This window comes from Sus scrofa, chromosome 1, assembly GCF_054392235.1.
Source record: "Sus scrofa isolate SSC_HxYL_T2T_F1_AM1 chromosome 1, Sscrofa_HxYL_maternal_Yorkshire_Landrace_v2.0, whole genome shotgun sequence".
Taxonomy (NCBI): Eukaryota; Metazoa; Chordata; class Mammalia; order Artiodactyla; family Suidae; genus Sus; species Sus scrofa.
In genome coordinates this window covers 11,097-31,594 of record NC_139383.1, presented here as the reverse complement: position 1 = coordinate 31,594, position 20,498 = coordinate 11,097, and the positions used below count along the sequence as shown (strand labels likewise).

Genomic DNA, 20,498 nt, shown 5'->3' with positions numbered 1-20,498 from the left:
ACCAAATTCACTGAGAACCCTTAACTCTTTGTAAGACACATGGGATGACCATTACCCATGTGATTATCAGAAGCACCGAGACTTTTTCTTTGCTAGGATCTCCGAATTGTCAGCACCAAAGTATCTGACATAAAAACACAGGTTCATTGCTTTCTAGAGTAGGTTGGGCTGCCTAGTCACCGTATCTGGGCTAAGCAGAGGTCTTGGGGAAAGTGGGATGCGTGTGTTGGCAGTGGTGCTTGATCCTCTGCAGCAGCGGTTGCTGGGAGATGTCTCATCATTTCATGGTTGGTGTGAAGGTTCTTAAATGCATCCTTACGGGCGTTTATTTGCCATGTGAGCAGTGGTGTGAGAGGGGCGGATGGCAGGAAAAGACCATCATTCTCTCCTTTCAGTATCTGGTCTGTAAGCAGAGCCACTGACTGACCAAGGTCAGTTTTCAAGTAGAGCTTCTCTTCAAAATCAGGTTTTCCTTTTTGTCTTTTTAGGGCCGTGCCTGCGGCATGTATGAGTTCCCAGGCTAGGGGCTGAATTGGAGTTGTGGCTGCCAGCCTATGCCACAGCCACAGCAATGCGGGGTCTGAGCCTCATCTGTGACCTACACCACAACTCACAGCAATGCCGGATTCTTAACCGAGGCCAGGGATCAAACCCAAATCCTCACAATTACTAGTTGGGTTCCTTATCACTGGGCCATGATGGGAACTTCCCAAATCAGGTTTTCTGATCATTAAGCTACTTGTTTTTCTGATCCTGCCAACTCTGCTACTTCAGAAACTGGGTATCCCCATTTATCCTACCACACTAGTTAGTGGGGTTCAGTATTTCCTCATGTTCTGGGCTTCCATGTCAACTATAGTTTGTGACAGTCATTTGATTATTATCCAGGTCTCTTGGGGTTTTATCTAAGTACTTTTAACTTTGCAAAGCTTAGGGAGGAAATACTGAGTGGTTTGACTTAATTAGACACCCAATCCATTTTTACTGTGGAAAAAATGTAAATAAAAAGATCACATCACTTTATCCCACTGGTTAACCAATTCACATCTAGTGTTTATCTTTGTAGATTATCTTTTGTGCACATACACAGGTATAAATGTTTCTGTGAAAATATGATCGCACTATGAATACCTGGATATATCTTAATTGATTTATCTGTATCATTCAGACTGCACAGCATATCCTGCTGGATAGATGCACTAAAATTTACTTAATTCCCTGTCACTGGGTATTTTTTCCCAGTCTAAAGACAACGTAAACAAGACCTAAAACATCTTTGTGTATCTCTAGCATAATTATTTCCTCAGGATAAAGTCCTAGAGATGGAATTGCAAGGTCTAAGAGATTACGAATGTTTTTAAGGCTTTCCAACATTGTCTTTAAGCTGTGTCTAGTAGATCTTGCTTCCAGACAAATTCCTCTGTGTAGCCAGCGCCCAATCCACAGCTTTCAGCACAGGTGAAGACGGCCAGGACGCCCCAGTCAACACTCCTGCCCAGCCTGTCAGCCTTCAGGTAGTTGAGCAGCTGAGGCATGACCTGAAAAGAGGATGCATCGTCAGAGGCCTGGCAGTGAGGCACAGTCTGCTTCCAACAGACCAGACCCTCCCTGCCAGGTCTTCCAGTCTCCACACGGTACAGCAAGGTCATAGACATTACACTGTTAACTGACCTAACCATGTAGAAATGCGTTGCACCTGCTTCTTTAAAGCCCTCTCTACTTGGTGTCTCTTTTCCATTTGAGAAAAAAATTCCCAAGAATATCAGCTTATCTTCTTGACGTGTTAACCCAGTTATTTTTATTAGTAATATGCCACAAAACAGGGCTGAGGCCTCTACTTGGGCAACTTTTATTTTGCTATTTACATCCTGAATAGCAGATGCTCTTACTATGACTCTGAAGAAATACTAACCTAGTAGAACACAAAAGGCAAATCTACTGAGATCTTTGTGTTGTCTCAAGGGAGAGAGCCGCACTGCCACTGCTGATAGGAAACTGCTTTACACAAACACTGTCAGCTCCTCCTGGGTGTCTGGCACTAGATCAATCCTCAAAATTCCTTTTTTACCATGAGAAACAGATATCACTTTGTAAGGTTAGTAACTCCACAGCACACTGGGAAGTAGGGATGGTCTAGATGGTAGCGAGTAACTACATTTAAATCCTCATTACTGGGAGTTCCCGTCGTGGTGCAGTGGAAATGAATCCGACTAGGAACCGTGAAGTTGTGGGTTCGATCCCTGGCCTCGCTCAGTGGCTTAAGGATCCGGTATTGCCACGAGCTGTGGTGTAGGTTGCAGATGTGGCTCGGATCTGGAGCTGCTGCGTCTGTGGCGTAGGCCAGCAGCTGTAGCTCCCATTTGGCCCCTAGCCTGGGAATCTCCACATGCCGTGATGTGGCCCTAAAAAGACAAAAAGACAAAAAAATAAATCCTCATTACTGTATAATATCTGAAAACTAGTAAATGGACAATCTTAGCAAAAGCAGGCTATTTAGAAATAACTATCAGATAAACTAGTAAAAGATAAAACTACTAATTTTCCTATTAGGGCACTTTCACTAACCAAGGGGACCCTTGTGCATACATAACTTTGGCAAAGTGTTTTAATGTTTAAAATCATAAATCAGGGTGATTATATACTAAAATAGTATGGATTTAAGGTCATACCTGGAATTCAAATATTCTCTTGGCACCACAGGGGCAATCTGGAATATCCTTTTCTTGAGGAATATTTTCAGCAGAGATCCAGATGGGGGCAACCCCTCTGCCGTATCTGAGAATCTAAAATCAGTCAGGATCAGTTTAAATAACCAACATCTCTTGTGATCTGAGGATCATCTAGAGAAATTCTGTACATACTCCTATAACTGATGAAATGCTCATCTGAAAGCCACTTTACTGTTCCCCCCGCACAGCCAGCATGGGAAATGCCCAAGTGCCATCAAAGTGACCGTTTCAGCTTATCTGATTCAGGATGTCAAAATTATATTTCTTAGATGACAATATGGTTAGAATCTGAATCCTACAATTATTTTGTGAACAGACTAACAATAATGCTATTTCCCCATTACCAGGTTATGAACCTAAAATGCAGCCCAGAGTCTGTGCTTACCTTCACAGAGATAAGGAACTTCAGCTTGAAATTATGAAAGAGACAAATGCCAAGTAAACAGTGTTTAAATAAATACTGTAGTATTTTATCTAGAAGTGAATTTCATTATGAGATCTTATATAACAACCTAGTGATTTTCCTGTTTCTTAAAAGCTAGAAACACCTTCTCCGTATTTAGGATCTAGATCTATCTTCCTATACACCCCTGGATATGCATCTGATCTAGAGCCTGGCTTAGGGGAATTTAGCTGAGTCTTTTGTGATTTTGTTTATGGTGAGTCGGGTCAAGTTACTGGAAGGTCACAGAGGAAGGGAAACATCTGCTGAACACTTAATGTGAGCCTGTCATCTACCTCCACCCTCATTACATCCGAAGGTCATTATGTCATTCAAGAAGCCACAATTCTTTATAACACCAAAACCCATCATTCTTTTCACAAAACCACAGGAGTCTTTGTGTTTACCTGTCAGGTTGGTTTTCATAAGCCAAAAGCTCCTCTTGCAAAAATGGGCCAAATTTTCTTTTCTTTCTTTTTGCCACTAGTACCTAAATTCCCATGTATCACAGGCAACATCTCATTCATCTGATCTAACCTGCGCCACCTCAAGACTCTGAATTACCGTGTACTGGTTACTTGGTAGTTAAGTCTCAATAGCATGCTTTTTCTGAGATCGTCAGAGTACAAGTTCTTAGACATTATCTAAAAACATTATCTAGAAAAGGCGTTTCTTTTTTTTGTCTTTTAGGGCCGCACTGGTGGCATATGGAGGTTCCCAGGCTAGGCGTTGAATCAGAGCTGTAGCCACCAGCCTATGCCAGAGCCATAGCAACTCAGCATCTGAGCCGTGCCTGCGACCTACACCATAGCTCATGGCAATGTCAGATCCTTAACCCACTGAGCGAGGCCAGGGATCGAACCTGCATCCTCATGGATGTTAGTCGGGTTCGTTAACTGCTGAGCCAGGATGGGAACTCCTGACTTCTGCTCTATAAACAGAATCCTATATGACAAACAGTAAAAAAGGATCAACACTGCAAAAGGACCATTACCTCTAAGGGATTATACTCCAAAAACACTACCAGAAAAGAACACAAGAAAAAGCTATATATGAGTTCTACTTTACCTGTTCTGGTTCAAGGGATATTTTAGTTTTAAACTTCTGGAAAATTCTATCTTCTCTAGATTCATGCTTTGCCATGGAATCCAATTCTTCCTCAGATGCTTCACCTGAAAAATCACCGACATAATTACCATGGCAACAGGAATAATCCTCATGTCTTGACAAGTCCTACATGCAGAAGGAAGCCCGTTTTAAACAACGAACTTAATGCTTTTTAGGGCCACAGTTGCAGCATATGGAAGTTCCCAGGCTAGGGGTCGAATCAGAGCTACGGCTGCTGGCCTACCCCACAGCCACAGCAACGTGGGATCTGAGCCACATCTGCAAACTACACCACAGCTCATGGCAACATCAGATCCCCAACCCACTGAGCAAGGCCAGGGATCAAACCCATGTCCTTATAGATACTAGTCGGATTCATTTCTGCTGCGCCACAGCAGGAACTCCCTTAGTGCGGTCTGAAACTGGCCAGATAAAAGGTCCCCTGCTGCCTATCACACACTGCGCTGCCAGGCACTCTCATGTACACCATCTCAATCTGAGACCCAGATCTTGGAGCCAGATGATCTAAGTTTCCAGCATCTTATGCGGCCCCACCGAAACGGTTACCAAGATAATTCCTCTGACACACCTTTACAAGAACCAGAACGTACCTTATAGAAGTCAAGGAGGGAGTACAGAAAGGATATCTTCATTTGAGGCGATATCTGAAGAGGACAGACTGTGGCCTCCAGAGTGGTGACCTTTCCTCTCAGTGCCTCATCTTGGCATATTGATTCTTTTCTTTCAAGCATTATATTTAATCTTGATATATTTAATATTTAAACTTAATGAAGTTTTGAAACTGACTCCTTACCCATGCTCCCTATAATCTCTGATTCATCTTCTTTCTCTACAACCTCAGGCATAATCTCATCTTCTGTTTCTATTACAATTTCAAATTCTGGAAAAAGGAAGTTGTGGTCTGGAATTGTATTGTCCAAATTATCTGAAACAAAATAAGGTAACTGGCATCATTAGTAATCATTTAATTTTTGAAGGTCCATTTTCTATTTCTGAGGTGCATTCCATGTGAGTTTTCCCTACTAAATTAACGTGTAGCTCCAGCATCTTAAATTATAGGTTGTAAACTAAGTTACTATACTAAAGCAAGGTTGGGACATAAGACCTCACTGCTCCTTCTTCATAAAGGTGTCCATGTCACCAGTTAACCAAAATTACGAAAAGTGTTACACATTTTCTAATGCTAATGCAAAATGAAGTTTTTGGGGTAAACCTGGCTGAGATTAAAAAAAAAAAAGACTGACCTGGTTGTGCACAAGCCTGCTTATGTCCTGATCTCCAGTCCAGTGCCTGATGCTCCTTACTGCAATAATGTGCCTGGTGACATCTGGAGCACGTTTTGGGGCCTAAACAGCCACAAACCCTGCAGAGATGAGCACCAGACTTGAGCTGCAGGCTCAGGGATTCTCCTGTCTCTGGGGGAGGATCCTCAGAAGGTGGTTCAAAGGAGTAGAAGTCATTTCTCCTGGGGAGCTGATTTCTAAAAACTAAGGGAAGATAGGAGAAACGTTATAAGTTTTTTAAGTAATAAAAATATTCAAATATTTGAGCCTTCACTTCACAGCTGATGGAAAAGACATTCATTCCTTTTTTGGCTGCACCGGTGGCACCTGGAAATTCCCACGCCTGAGGTGCTATATGCCACAGCTGCAGCAACACCGGATTCTGAACCCACTGCGCCTGGTCAGAGATCCAACTGGCACCCACCACCAGAAACGCAAGACAGATCATCAATTCACTGTACCACAGCAGAAACTCCCAAGACATTCATTTCTTAAAAAGAGAAACAGAAGAAAGTTTCTGCTTTCAAAGAGCTTATTTTTTTTGGAAAAGAAGAAAATAAAAACAAAAGTGAAAATGAGAAACTTTTTCTTCTTTAACTTTTAGTTATTTCTTTATTTCTTTATTTTTTAGAGCTGCACCTGCGCCATAGAGAGGTTCCCAGGCGAGGGGGCAAATCGGAGCCACAGCGACAGGATCCCAGCCACGTCTGCGACGTACACCTACACCACAGGCTCACGGCAACAGCGGATTCTTAACCCACTGAGCGAGGCCAGGGATTGAACCCGCATCCTCATGGTTCCTAGTCGGATTCATTTCCGCTGTGCCACAACGGGAACTCCAAAATGAGAAACTTTTAAAGTCCACACAACCAAGCAAGCTCTTTGATCTTGTTTGAATTAATAACAAGAATAGTGAGACTCCAGAAACGTGAAAAACCTGTTCGTGAGACTCAGCTTTCCAAAAAATGGTAATTTTTATTACTTGATTGTAACCAACCATACCAACTACCAATTGATAAGCCAAACAGCTGAGGGATAGGAATGCGCAAGCACGCGGAACCGGGTCCTTCCCGGAAAGGCTCGCGGGGTAGGAGCCCGCGGCTGGGCGCAAAGCTGGACGAGGTGGAAGCTGCGCGTTTTCTGGGCCCCTGACCCAGAGTATGCCCCGCGCACGCGTGACGGAGGGGACCACAGGCCGGCGGCAGGTCCTGCGCTCGGACATAAACACGCGGGGAAGCGGCGAGCCCCCCCCGCTCCCCGACCCCCCGGCTGCCTGAGCAAGGCCAGCGCACGCGCGACCCGTACCAGGCTACTCACCGCGCAGGCCAACGCAGCACGGCGGCGTCCGGCAGCAGAAGAGGAAGAGACCGCGGTGAAAGGCGTCGGCGCGGCCGGGCAGCGGCGCGTACAGCTGCAGGAGGAAGGCCAGCGGGTGGCCGCACAGCGAGCAGGCCAGCTCCGTGGGCCCCGGCAGCCCAGCCTCGCTCAGCCACGCCGGCCGGCCGCCCACCTTGCTGGGGAACTGCTCGCTGCGCAGCCGCCACGCAGGCGCCGCCTCCACGAAGCCCAGTTCAACCTGCCCGGTGCTGGTATCTGCCATGGACACAAGCAGCAAGTCGCTGCGACAGCTGCTGAAAGCGGAAGTCGTCGCCGGAAGCGCGGAGGACGATGGACCAGAAATGATTGGACGACAGAGAAGGGGGCAGGGCCATGGAGACCCGCGAGGGCCCGCCCCCTTGATCTAGACTTCCGGTCCCTTGCTCAAGCGGGGCTTGGCGAACCCAAGTGGGTCGCAGGGTCCACCAAGGGCTCGGAGGGCATTTAGGTGAACCAAGCACTGCCTACCGCTGGCTCTCGACAGTCAGGGTACGTCCTTAGGACACTGTTGAGCACTCTAGGTCAGGGAAAGCATTTCTGCTTAGCTAGCTCATGACCATGTTCTCAGGTGGCTGTCCGGTGAGAATGCTGAACTCTCTTGATGTAGGTCCCAAGAACTTTGTTTTTTGGATAAAGAATTTGGCTAAGAGACTAAGGGTAGTGAGGCAGTTAAGTGTTTATTTCAAGAGAGAGGAGATAGGTGCGGAGAAAATACAGGCACGGACAGGCAGGGTGGGGGCAGGGCGTGTGGCGGTGGGTAGAGAAAGAGCAAGAGAGGAAGAGAGCAACCAGTACTTTGGAGGTCCTTTAAATGACTTGTAGGGGAGCAGTCCTTCCAGGGTTTCTCTGGCCAGTTGTCTTGCTTATCTGGCTTTGGCCTGACTCAGGGCCCAGCCCTCTGAATGGATTTTAGCACCAGGGTCTCCAGGAAGCTGACAGGAAGTGCTATGTCTGGTGCCCCTCCTTTCTCTGACCCTGAGGAACCTTTCAGCAAGTATGTAGTTCTGGGGGGGTCTCCTTCACTCCAAGAATGAGAAATAGATGATCTCTATCTTTTATCCAAGCAGGTTGCATCTGTCGACTAAAAAAAATGCATAACCGGAAAGTTGAGAGGTAAGTTTTATTTGGGGCAAAATTAGAATTTAAGCCCAGGAGACAGCACCTCAGACCTGAGAAACCACTCCAAGGCAGTGAGGGAGGAGCTAGGACACGTAGGAGTTTTTGAACAAAGGGCGGGGAGCAGGAACAAAGACTCCTGGGCTCACTAAAATCATTCCTTTGATATGCACCTCCACTGTCATGGCCAGTATCCCAAGTTTTAACAGCCTGCAGGACTAAGAAGCTCTCAACATAGGAGGTGACTGCATTCCCAGATGATTGTAACAATGCTTGTTTTAAACCACAGCAAAAAGGCAGTATTTCAGATAGGAAATAATGCCTATAAAAAGAAGAGAAACATCTGAATACTATAAAGTGTAGGCCAGGGGATAGGGAACAGGACCGTTAGGGTGTACTAAAGAGTTGTGAGTTGGAGTTAGGGTATGGGTTAGGGTAGAGGTTAAGATTAGGGTACGGGTTAGGGTTAGGACACAGGATAGGGTATGGGTACGGGTACGTGTTAGGGTACGGGTTAGGGTACGGGTTAGGGTACGGGTTAGGGTCAGGGTTGGGGTACGGGTTAGGGTACGGGTACGGGTACGGGTTAGGGTTAGGGTACGGGTTAGGGTTAGGGTACGGGTTAGGGTTAGGGTTAGGGTACGGGTTAGGGTACGGGTTAGGGTTAGGGTACGGGTTAGGGTACGGGTTAGGGTTAGGGTACGGGTTAGGGTACGGGTTAGGGTACGGGTTAGGGTACGGGTACGGGTTAGGGTACGGGTACGGGTTAGGGTACGGGTTAGGGTACGGGTTAGGGTTAGGGTACGGGTTAGGGTACGGGTACGGGTTAGGGTACGGGTACGGGTTAGGGTTAGGGTACGGGTACGGGTTAGGGTTAGGGTTAGGGTTAGGGTTAGGGTACGGGTACGGGTACGGGTTAGGGTACGGGTACGGGTACGGGTACGGGTACGGGTTAGGGTTAGGGTTAGGGTTAGGGTTAGGGTTAGGGTACGGGTACGGGTACGGGTACGGGTTAGGGTACGGGTACGGGTTAGGGTTAGGGTACGGGTACGGGTTAGCGTACGGGTACGGGTACGGGTTAGGGTTAGGGTACGGGTACGGGTTAGGGTACGGGTACGGGTTAGGGTTAGGGTTAGGGTTAGGGTTAGGGGTTAGGGTTAGGGTACGGGTTAGGGTTAGGGTTAGGGTACGGGTTAGGGTTAGGGTACGGGTTAGGGTACGGGTTAGGGTTAGGGTACGGGTTAGGGTTAGGGTTAGGGTACGGGTTAGGGTACGGGTTAGGGTACGGGTTAGGGTTAGGGTTAGGGTTAGGGTTAGGGTTAGGGTTAGGGTTAGGGTTAGGGTTAGGGTTAGGGTTAGGGTTAGGGTTAGGGTTAGGGTTAGGGTTAGGGTTAGGGTTAGGGTTAGGGTTAGGGTTAGGGTTAGGGTTAGGGTTAGGGTTAGGGTTAGGGTTAGGGTTAGGGTTAGGGTTAGGGTTAGGGTTAGGGTTAGGGTTAGGGTTAGGGTTAGGGTTAGGGTACGGGTTAGGGTACGGGTTAGGGTACGGGTTAGGGTACGGGTTAGGGTACGGGTTAGGGTACGGGTTAGGGTTAGGGTTAGGGTTAGGGTTAGGGTTAGGGTTAGGGTACGGGTTAGGGTACGGGTTAGGGTACGGGTTAGGGTACGGGTTAGGGTTAGGGTTAGGGTTAGGGTTAGGGTTAGGGTTAGGGTTAGGGTACGGGTTAGGGTTAGGGTACGGGTTAGGGTTAGGGTTAGGGTACGGGTTAGGGTTAGGGTTAGGGTTAGGGTTAGGGTTAGGGTTAGGGTTAGGGTTAGGGTTAGGGTTAGGGTACGGGTTAGGGTTAGGGTACGGGTTAGGGTTAGGGTACGGGTTAGGGTTAGGGTTAGGGTTAGGGTTAGGGTTAGGGTTAGGGTTAGGGTTAGGGTTAGGGTACGGGTTAGGGTACGGGTTAGGGTACGGGTTAGGGTACGGGTTAGGGTTAGGGTACGGGTTAGGGTACGGGTTAGGGTTAGGGTACGGGTTAGGGTTAGGGTTAGGGTTAGGGTACGGGTTAGGGTTAGGGTTAGGGTTAGGGTACGGGTTAGGGGTTAGGGTTAGGGTTAGGGTTAGGGTTAGGGTTAGGGTTAGGGTTAGGGTTAGGGTTAGGGTTAGGGTTAGGGTTAGGGTTAGGGTTAGGGTTAGGGTTAGGGTTAGGGTTAGGGTTAGGGTTAGGGTTAGGGTTAGGGTTAGGGTTAGGGTACGGGTTAGGGTTAGGGTTAGGGTTAGGGTTTAGGGTTAGGGTTAGGGTTAGGGTTAGGGTTAGGGTTAGGGTTAGGGTACGGGTTAGGGTACGGGTTAGGGTTAGGGTACGGGTTAGGGTTAGGGTACGGGTTAGGGTACGGGTTAGGGTACGGGTTAGGGTACGGGTTAGGGTTAGGGTACGGGTTAGGGTTAGGGTACGGGTTAGGGTTAGGGTACGGGTTAGGGTTAGGGTACGGGTTAGGGTTAGGGTACGGGTTAGGGTTAGGGTACGGGTACGGGTTAGGGTTAGGGTTAGGGTTAGGGTTAGGGGTTAGGGTTAGGGTACGGGTTAGGGTTAGGGTTAGGGTTAGGGTTAGGGTACGGGTTAGGGTTAGGGTTAGGGTACGGGTTAGGGTACGGGTTAGGGTTAGGGTTAGGGTACGGGTTAGGGTACGGGTTAGGGTTAGGGTACGGGTTAGGGTTAGGGTACGGGTTAGGGTACGGGTTAGGGTACGGGTTAGGGTACGGGTTAGGGTACGGGTTAGGGTTAGGGTTAGGGTACGGGTTAGGGTTAGGGTTAGGGTACGGGTTAGGGTACGGGTTAGGGTACGGGTTAGGGTACGGGTTAGGGTACGGGTTAGGGTACGGGTTAGGGTACGGGTTAGGGTACGGGTTAGGGTTAGGGTACGGGTTAGGGTACGGGTTAGGGTACGGGTTAGGGTACGGGTTAGGGTACGGGTTAGGGTACGGGTTAGGGTACGGGTTAGGGTACGGGTTAGGGTACGGGTTAGGGTACGGGTTAGGGTACGGGTTAGGGTACGGGTTAGGGTACGGGTTAGGGTACGGGTTAGGGTTAGGGTTAGGGTTAGGGTACGGGTTAGGGTACGGGTTAGGGTACGGGTTAGGGTACGGGTTAGGGTACGGGTTAGGGTTAGGGTACGGGTTAGGGTACGGGTTAGGGTACGGGTTAGGGTACGGGTTAGGGTACGGGTTAGGGTTAGGGTTAGGGTTAGGGTACGGGTTAGGGTACGGGTTAGGGTACGGGTTAGGGTACGGGTTAGGGTACGGGTTAGGGTACGGGTTAGGGTTAGGGTTAGGGTTAGGGTTAGGGTTAGGGTTAGGGTACGGGTTAGGGTACGGGTTAGGGTACGGGTTAGGGTACGGGTTAGGGTACGGGTTAGGGTTAGGGTTAGGGTACGGGTTAGGGTACGGGTTAGGGTACGGGTTAGGGTACGGGTTAGGGTTAGGGTTAGGGTACGGGTTAGGGTACGGGTTAGGGTACGGGTTAGGGTACGGGTTAGGGTACGGGTTAGGGTTAGGGTTAGGGTACGGGTTAGGGTACGGGTTAGGGTACGGGTTAGGGTACGGGTTAGGGTACGGGTTAGGGTACGGGTTAGGGTACGGGTTAGGGTACGGGTTAGGGTTAGGGTACGGGTTAGGGTTAGGGTTAGGGTACGGGTTAGGGTACGGGTTAGGGTACGGGTTAGGGTACGGGTTAGGGTACGGGTTAGGGTTAGGGTTAGGGTTAGGGTACGGGTTAGGGTACGGGTTAGGGTACGGGTTAGGGTACGGGTTAGGGTACGGGTTAGGGTACGGGTTAGGGTACGGGTTAGGGTTAGGGTACGGGTTAGGGTACGGGTTAGGGTACGGGTTAGGGTACGGGTTAGGGTACGGGTTAGGGTACGGGTTAGGGTTAGGGTTAGGGTACGGGTTAGGGTACGGGTTAGGGTACGGGTTAGGGTACGGGTTAGGGTACGGGTTAGGGTACGGGTTAGGGTACGGGTTAGGGTACGGGTTAGGGTACGGGTTAGGGTACGGGTTAGGGTTAGGGTTAGGGTTAGGGTTAGGGTACGGGTTAGGGTACGGGTTAGGGTTAGGGTTAGGGTTAGGGTTAGGGTACGGGTTAGGGTACGGGTTAGGGTTAGGGTTAGGGTTAGGGTACGGGTTAGGGTTAGGGTTAGGGTTAGGGTACGGGTTAGGGTACGGGTTAGGGTTAGGGTACGGGTTAGGGTACGGGTTAGGGTTAGGGTTAGGGTTAGGGTTAGGGTACGGGTTAGGGTTAGGGTTAGGGTTAGGGTACGGGTTAGGGTTAGGGTTAGGGTTAGGGTTAGGGTACGGGTTAGGGTACGGGTTAGGGTTAGGGTTAGGGTTAGGGTTAGGGTACGGGTTAGGGTACGGGTTAGGGTTAGGGTTAGGGTTAGGGTTAGGGTTAGGGTTAGGGTTAGGGTTAGGGTTAGGGTTAGGGTTAGGGTACGGGTTAGGGTACGGGTTAGGGTTAGGGTTAGGGTTAGGGTTAGGGTACGGGTTAGGGTTAGGGTACGGGTTAGGGTTAGGGTTAGGGTTAGGGTACGGGTTAGGGTTAGGGTACGGGTTAGGGTTAGGGTTAGGGTTAGGGTACGGGTTAGGGTTAGGGTTAGGGTTAGGGGTTAGGGTTAGGGTTAGGGTACGGGTTAGGGTTAGGGTTAGGGTTAGGGTTAGGGTTAGGGTACGGGTTAGGGTACGGGTTAGGGTTAGGGTACGGGTTAGGGTTAGGGTACGGGTTAGGGTTAGGGTTAGGGTACGGGTTAGGGTTAGGGTACGGGTTAGGGTTAGGGTTAGGGTACGGGTTAGGGTACGGGTTAGGGTTAGGGTTAGGGTTAGGGTTAGGGTTAGGGTTAGGGTTAGGGTACGGGTTAGGGTACGGGTTAGGGTTAGGGTACGGGTTAGGGTTAGGGTACGGGTTAGGGTTAGGGTACGGGTTAGGGTTAGGGTTAGGGTACGGGTTAGGGTACGGGTTAGGGTACGGGTTAGGGTTAGGGTACGGGTTAGGGTACGGGTTAGGGTACGGGTTAGGGTACGGGTTAGGGTTAGGGTACGGGTTAGGGTACGGGTTAGGGTTAGGGTTAGGGTTAGGGTACGGGTTAGGGTACGGGTTAGGGTTAGGGTACGGGTTAGGGTTAGGGTTAGGGTACGGGTTAGGGTTAGGGTTAGGGTTAGGGTACGGGTTAGGGTTAGGGTACGGGTTAGGGTTAGGGTACGGGTTAGGGTACGGGTTAGGGTTAGGGTTAGGGTTTAGGGTTAGGGTTAGGGTTAGGGTTAGGGTTAGGGTTAGGGTTAGGGTTAGGGTTAGGGTTAGGGTTAGGGTTAGGGTTAGGGTTAGGGTACGGGTTAGGGTTAGGGTACGGGTTAGGGTTAGGGTACGGGTTAGGGTTAGGGTACGGGTTAGGGTTAGGGTACGGGTTAGGGTTAGGGTACGGGTTAGGGTACGGGTTAGGGTTAGGGTTAGGGTTAGGGTTAGGGTTAGGGTTAGGGTTAGGGTTAGGGTTAGGGTTAGGGTTAGGGTTAGGGTTAGGGTTAGGGTTAGGGTTAGGGTTAGGGTTAGGGTTAGGGTTAGGGTTAGGGTTAGGGTTAGGGTTAGGGTTAGGGTTAGGGTTAGGGTTAGGGTTAGGGTTAGGGTTAGGGTTTAGGGTTAGGGTTAGGGTTAGGGTTAGGGTTAGGGTTAGGGTTAGGGTTAGGGTTAGGGTTAGGGTTAGGGTTAGGGTTAGGGTTAGGGTTAGGGTTAGGGTTAGGGTTAGGGTTAGGGTTAGGGTTAGGGTTAGGGTTAGGGTTAGGGTTAGGGTTAGGGTTAGGGTTAGGGTTAGGGTTAGGGTTAGGGTTAGGGTTAGGGTTAGGGTTAGGGTTAGGGTTAGGGTACGGGTTAGGGTTAGGGTTAGGGTTAGGGTACGGGTTAGGGTTAGGGTACGGGTTAGGGTTAGGGTTAGGGTACGGGTTAGGGTTAGGGTACGGGTTAGGGTTAGGGTACGGGTTAGGGTTAGGGTTAGGGTTAGGGTTAGGGTTAGGGTTAGGGTTAGGGTTAGGGTTAGGGTACGGGTTAGGGTTAGGGTTAGGGTTAGGGTTAGGGTTAGGGTTAGGGTACGGGTTAGGGTTAGGGTAAGGGTTAGGGTTAGGGTTAGGGTACGGGTTAGGGTTAGGGTACGGGTTAGGGTTAGGGTACGGGTTAGGGTACGGGTTAGGGTTAGGGTTAGGGTTAGGGTACGGGTTAGGGTTAGGGTTAGGGTTAGGGTACGGGTTAGGGTTAGGGTACGGGTTAGGGTTAGGGTACGGGTTAGGGTTAGGGTTAGGGTTAGGGTTAGGGTTAGGGTACGGGTTAGGGTTAGGGTTAGGGTACGGGTTAGGGTTAGGGTACGGGTTAGGGTTAGGGTACGGGTTAGGGTTAGGGTACGGGTTAGGGTACGGGTTAGGGTACGGGTTAGGGTACGGGTTAGGGTACGGGTTAGGGTACGGGTTAGGGTACGGGTTAGGGTACGGGTTAGGGTACGGGTTAGGGGTTAGGGTTAGGGTTAGGGTTAGGGTACGGGTTAGGGTACGGGTTAGGGTACGGGTTAGGGTTAGGGTACGGGTTAGGGTTAGGGTTAGGGTTAGGGTTAGGGTTAGGGTTAGGGTTAGGGGTTAGGGTTAGGGTTAGGGTTAGGGTTAGGGTTAGGGTTAGGGTTAGGGTTAGGGTTAGGGTTAGGGTTAGGGTTAGGGTTAGGGTTAGGGTTAGGGTTAGGGTTAGGGTTAGGGTTAGGGTTAGGGTTAGGGTTAGGGTTAGGGTTAGGGTTAGGGTTAGGGTTAGGGTTAGGGTTAGGGTTAGGGTACGGGTTAGGGTTAGGGTACGGGTTAGGGTTAGGGTACGGGTTAGGGTTAGGGTTAGGGTACGGGTTAGGGTTAGGGTTAGGGTTAGGGTTAGGGTACGGGTTAGGGTTAGGGTTAGGGTACGGGTTAGGGTTAGGGTTAGGGTTAGGGTTAGGGTTAGGGTTAGGGTTAGGGTTAGGGTACGGGTTAGGGTACGGGTTAGGGTTAGGGTTAGGGTTAGGGTACGGGTTAGGGTTAGGGTTAGGGTTAGGGTACGGGTTAGGGTTAGGGTTAGGGTTAGGGTACGGGTTAGGGTTAGGGTTAGGGTTAGGGTTAGGGTTAGGGTTAGGGTTAGGGTACGGGTTAGGGTTAGGGTTAGGGTTAGGGTTAGGGTTAGGGTACGGGTTAGGGTTAGGGTTAGGGTTGGGTTAGGGTTAGGGTTAGGGTACGGGTTAGGGTTAGGGTACGGGTTAGGGTTAGGGTTAGGGTTAGGGTACGGGTTAGGGTTAGGGTTAGGGTACGGGTTAGGGTTAGGGTTAGGGTACGGGTTAGGGTTAGGGTTAGGGTACGGGTTAGGGTTAGGGTACGGGTTAGGGTTAGGGTTAGGGTACGGGTTAGGGTTAGGGTTAGGGTACGGGTTAGGGTTAGGGTTTAGGGTACGGGTTAGGGTTAGGGTTAGGGTACGGGTTAGGGTTAGGGTTAGGGTACGGGTTAGGGTTAGGGTTAGGGTTAGGGTTAGGGTTAGGGTTAGGGTACGGGTTAGGGTTAGGGTACGGGTTAGGGTACGGGTTAGGGTTAGGGTTAGGGTTAGGGTTAGGGTACGGGTTAGGGTTAGGGTTAGGGGTTAGGGTTAGGGTTAGGGTTAGGGTTAGGGTTAGGGTTAGGGTACGGGTTAGGGTTAGGGTTAGGGTTAGGGTTAGGGTTAGGGTTAGGGTTAGGGTTAGGGTTAGGGTTAGGGTTAGGGTTAGGGTTAGGGTTAGGGTTAGGGTTAGGGTTAGGGTTAGGGTTAGGGTTAGGGTTAGGGTTAGGGTTAGGGTTAGGGTTAGGGTTAGGGTTAGGGTTAGGGTTAGGGTTTAGGGTTAGGGTTAGGGTTAGGGTTAGGGTTAGGGTTAGGGTTAGGGTTAGGGTTAGGGTTAGGGTTAGGGTTAGGGTTAGGGTTAGGGTTAGGGTTAGGGTTAGGGTTAGGGTTAGGGTTAGGGTTAGGGTTAGGGTTAGGGTTAGGGTTAGGGTTAGGGTTAGGGTTAGGGTTAGGGTTAGGGTTAGGGTTAGGGTTAGGGTTAGGGTTAGGGTTAGGGTTAGGGTTAGGGTTAGGGTTAGGGTTAGGGTTAGGGTTAGGGTTAGGGTTAGGGTTAGGGTTAGGGTTAGGGTTAGGGTTAGGGTTAGGGTTAGGGTTAGGGTTAGGGTTAGGGTTAGGGTTAGGGTTAGGGTTAGGGTTAGGGTTAGGGTTAGGGTTAGGGTTAGGGTTAGGGTTAGGGTTAGGGTTAGGGTTAGGGTTAGGGTTAGGGTTAGGGTTAGGGTTAGGGTTAGGGTTAGGGTTAGGGTTAGGGTTAGGGTTAGGGTTAGGGTTAGGGTTAGGGTTAGGGTTAGGGTTAGGGTTAGGGTTAGGGTTAGGGTTAGGGTTAGGGTTAGGGTTAGGGTTAGGGTTAGGGTTAGGGTTAGGGTTAGGGTTAGGGTTAGGGTTAGGGTTAGGGTTAGGGTTAGGGTTAGGGTTAGGGTTAGGGTTAGGGTTAGGGTTAGGGTTAGGGTTAGGGTTAGGGTTAGGGTTAGGGTTAGGGTTAGGGTTAGGGTTAGGGTTAGGGTTAGGGTTAGGGTTAGGGTTAGGGTTAGGGTTAGGGTTAGGGTTAGGGTTAGGGTTAGGGTTAGGGTTAGGGTTAGGGTTAGGGTTAGGGTTAGGGTTAGGGTTAGGGTTAGGGTTAGGGTTAGGGTTAGGGTTAGGGTTAGGGTTAGGGTTAGGGTTAGGGTTAGGGTTAGGGTTAGGGTTAGGGTTAGGGTTAGGGTTAGGGTTAGGGTTAGGGTTAGGGTTAGGGTTAGGGTTAGGGTTAGGGTTAGGGTTAGGGTTAGGGTTAGGGTTAGGGTTAGGGTTAGGGTTAGGGTTAGGGTTAGGGTTAGGGTTAGGGTTAGGGTTAGGGTTAGGGTTAGGGTTAGGGTTAGGGTTAGGGTTAGGGTTAGGGTTAGGGTTAGGGTTAGGGTTAGGGTTAGGGTTAGGGTTAGGGTTAGGGTTAGGGTTAGGGTTAGGGTTAGGGTTAGGGTTAGGGTTAGGGTTAGGGTTAGGGTTAGGGTTAGGGTTAGGGTTAGGGTTAGGGTTAGGGTTAGGGTTAGGGTTAGGGTTAGGGTTAGGGTTAGGGTTAGGGTTAGGGTTAGGGTTAGGGTTAGGGTTAGGGTTAGGGTTAGGGTTAGGGTTAGGGTTAGGGTTAGGGTTAGGGTTAGGGTTAGGGTTAGGGTTAGGGTTAGGGTTAGGGTTAGGGTTAGGGTTAGGGTTAGGGTTAGGGTTAGGGTTAGGGTTAGGGTTAGGGTTAGGGTTAGGGTTAGGGTTAGGGTTAGGGTTAGGGTTAGGGTTAGGGTTAGGGTTAGGGTTAGGGTTAGGGTTAGGGTTAGGGTTAGGGTTAGGGTTAGGGTTAGGGTTAGGGTTAGGGTTAGGGTTAGGGTTAGGGTTAGGGTTAGGGTTAGGGTTAGGGTTAGGGTTAGGGTTAGGGTTAGGGTTAGGGTTAGGGTTAGGGTTAGGGTTAGGGTTAGGGTTAGGGTTAGGGTTAGGGTTAGGGTTAGGGTTAGGGTTAGGGTTAGGGTTAGGGTTAGGGTTAGGGTTAGGGTTAGGGTTAGGGTTAGGGTTAGGGTTAGGGTTAGGGTTAGGGTTAGGGTTAGGGTTAGGGTTAGGGTTAGGGTTAGGGTTAGGGTTAGGGTTAGGGTTAGGGTTAGGGTTAGGGTTAGGGTTAGGGTTAGGGTTAGGGTTAGGGTTAGGGTTAGGGTTAGGGTTAGGGTTAGGGTTAGGGTTAGGGTTAGGGTTAGGGTTAGGGTTAGGGTTAGGGTTAGGGTTAGGGTTAGGGTTAGGGTTAGGGTTAGGGTTAGGGTTAGGGTTAGGGTTAGGGTTAGGGTTAGGGTTAGGGTTAGGGTTAGGGTTAGGGTTAGGGTTAGGGTTAGGGTTAGGGTTAGGGTTAGGGTTAGGGTTAGGGTTAGGGTTAGGGTTAGGGTTAGGGTTAGGGTTAGGGTTAGGGTTAGGGTTAGGGTTAGGGTTAGGGTTAGGGTTAGGGTTAGGGTTAGGGTTAGGGTTAGGGTTAGGGTTAGGGTTAGGGTTAGGGTTAGGGTTAGGGTTAGGGTTAGGGTTAGGGTTAGGGTTAGGGTTAGGGTTAGGGTTAGGGTTAGGGTTAGGGTTAGGGTTAGGGTTAGGGTTAGGGTTAGGGTTAGGGTTAGGGTTAGGGTTAGGGTTAGGGTTAGGGTTAGGGTTAGGGTTAGGGTTAGGGTTAGGGTTAGGGTTAGGGTTAGGGTTAGGGTTAGGGTTAGGGTTAGGGTTAGGGTTAGGGTTAGGGTTAGGGTTAGGGTTAGGGTTAGGGTTAGGGTTAGGGTTAGGGTTAGGGTTAGGGTTAGGGTTAGGGTTAGGGTTAGGGTTAGGGTTAGGGTTAGGGTTAGGGTTAGGGTTAGGGTTAGGGTTAGGGTTAGGGTTAGGGTTAGGGTTAGGGTTAGGGTTAGGGTTAGGGTTAGGGTTAGGGTTAGGGTTAGGGTTAGGGTTAGGGTTAGGGTTAGGGTTAGGGTTAGGGTTAGGGTTAGGGTTAGGGTTAGGGTTAGGGTTAGGGTTAGGGTTAGGGTTAGGGTTAGGGTTAGGGTTAGGGTTAGGGTTAGGGTTAGGGTTAGGGTTAGGGTTAGGGTTAGGGTTAGGGTTAGGGTTAGGGTTAGGGTTAGGGTTAGGGTTAGGGTTAGGGTTAGGGTTAGGGTTAGGGTTAGGGTTAGGGTTAGGGTTAGGGTTAGGGTTAGGGTTAGGGTTAGGGTTAGGGTTAGGGTTAGGGTTAGGGTTAGGGTTAGGGTTAGGGTTAGGGTTAGGGTTAGGGTTAGGGTTAGGGTTAGGGTTAGGGTTAGGGTTAGGGTTAGGGTTAGGGTTAGGGTTAGGGTTAGGGTTAGGGTTAGGGTTAGGGTTAGGGTTAGGGTTAGGGTTAGGGTTAGGGTTAGGGTTAGGGTTAGGGTTAGGGTTAGGGTTAGGGTTAGGGTTAGGGTTAGGGTTAGGGTTAGGGTTAGGGTTAGGGTTAGGGTTAGGGTTAGGGTTAGGGTTAGGGTTAGGGTTAGGGTTAGGGTTAGGGTTAGGGTTAGGGTTAGGGTTAGGGTTAGGGTTAGGGTTAGGGTTAGGGTTAGGGTTAGGGTTAGGGTTAGGGTTAGGGTTAGGGTTAGGGTTAGGGTTAGGGTTAGGGTTAGGGTTAGGGTTAGGGTTAGGGTTAGGGTTAGGGTTAGGGTTAGGGTTAGGGTTAGGGTTAGGGTTAGGGTTAGGGTTAGGGTTAGGGTTAGGGTTAGGGTTAGGGTTAGGGTTAGGGTTAGGGTTAGGGTTAGGGTTAGGGTTAGGGTTAGGGTTAGGGTTAGGGTTAGGGTTAGGGTTAGGGTTAGGGTTAGGGTTAGGGTTAGGGTTAGGGTTAGGGTTAGGGTTAGGGTTAGGGTTAGGGTTAGGGTTAGGGTTAGGGTTAGGGTTAGGGTTAGGGTTAGGGTTAGGGTTAGGGTTAGGGTTAGGGTTAGGGTTAGGGTTAGGGTTAGGGTTAGGGTTAGGGTTAGGGTTAGGGTTAGGGTTAGGGTTAGGGTTAGGGTTAGGGTTAGGGTTAGGGTTAGGGTTAGGGTTAGGGTTAGGGTTAGGGTTAGGGTTAGGGTTAGGGTTAGGGTTAGGGTTAGGGTTAGGGTTAGGGTTAGGGTTAGGGTTAGGGTTAGGGTTAGGGTTAGGGTTAGGGTTAGGGTTAGGGTTAGGGTTAGGGTTAGGGTTAGGGTTAGGGTTAGGGTTAGGGTTAGGGTTAGGGTTAGGGTTAGGGTTAGGGTTAGGGTTAGGGTTAGGGTTAGGGTTAGGGTTAGGGTTAGGGTTAGGGTTAGGGTTAGGGTTAGGGTTAGGGTTAGGGTTAGGGTTAGGGTTAGGGTTAGGGTTAGGGTTAGGGTTAGGGTTAGGGTTAGGGTTAGGGTTAGGGTTAGGGTTAGGGTTAGGGTTAGGGTTAGGGTTAGGGTTAGGGTTAGGGTTAGGGTTAGGGTTAGGGTTAGGGTTAGGGTTAGGGTTAGGGTTAGGGTTAGGGTTAGGGTTAGGGTTAGGGTTAGGGTTAGGGTTAGGGTTAGGGTTAGGGTTAGGGTTAGGGTTAGGGTTAGGGTTAGGGTTAGGGTTAGGGTTAGGGTTAGGGTTAGGGTTAGGGTTAGGGTTAGGGTTAGGGTTAGGGTTAGGGTTAGGGTTAGGGTTAGGGTTAGGGTTAGGGTTAGGGTTAGGGTTAGGGTTAGGGTTAGGGTTAGGGTTAGGGTTAGGGTTAGGGTTAGGGTTAGGGTTAGGGTTAGGGTTAGGGTTAGGGTTAGGGTTAGGGTTAGGGTTAGGGTTAGGGTTAGGGTTAGGGTTAGGGTTAGGGTTAGGGTTAGGGTTAGGGTTAGGGTTAGGGTTAGGGTTAGGGTTAGGG

General features: G+C 49.8%; 1 protein-coding gene across 1 annotated transcript; it reads right to left on the bottom strand.

The window, feature by feature from the left end:
* Nucleotides 1-1,023: 1,023 nt before the first annotated feature.
* PDCD2 (programmed cell death 2) lies at nt 1,024-7,231 on the bottom strand. Its single transcript, NM_001244352.1, is given in 6 exon segments — nt 1,024-1,538; nt 2,670-2,783; nt 4,240-4,343; nt 5,093-5,224; nt 5,544-5,786; nt 6,900-7,231. Coding segments are annotated over 6 exon segments (1,035 nt in total). The 5' UTR covers nt 7,183-7,231; the 3' UTR covers nt 1,024-1,379.
* Nucleotides 7,232-20,498: the final 13,267 nt, after the last annotated feature.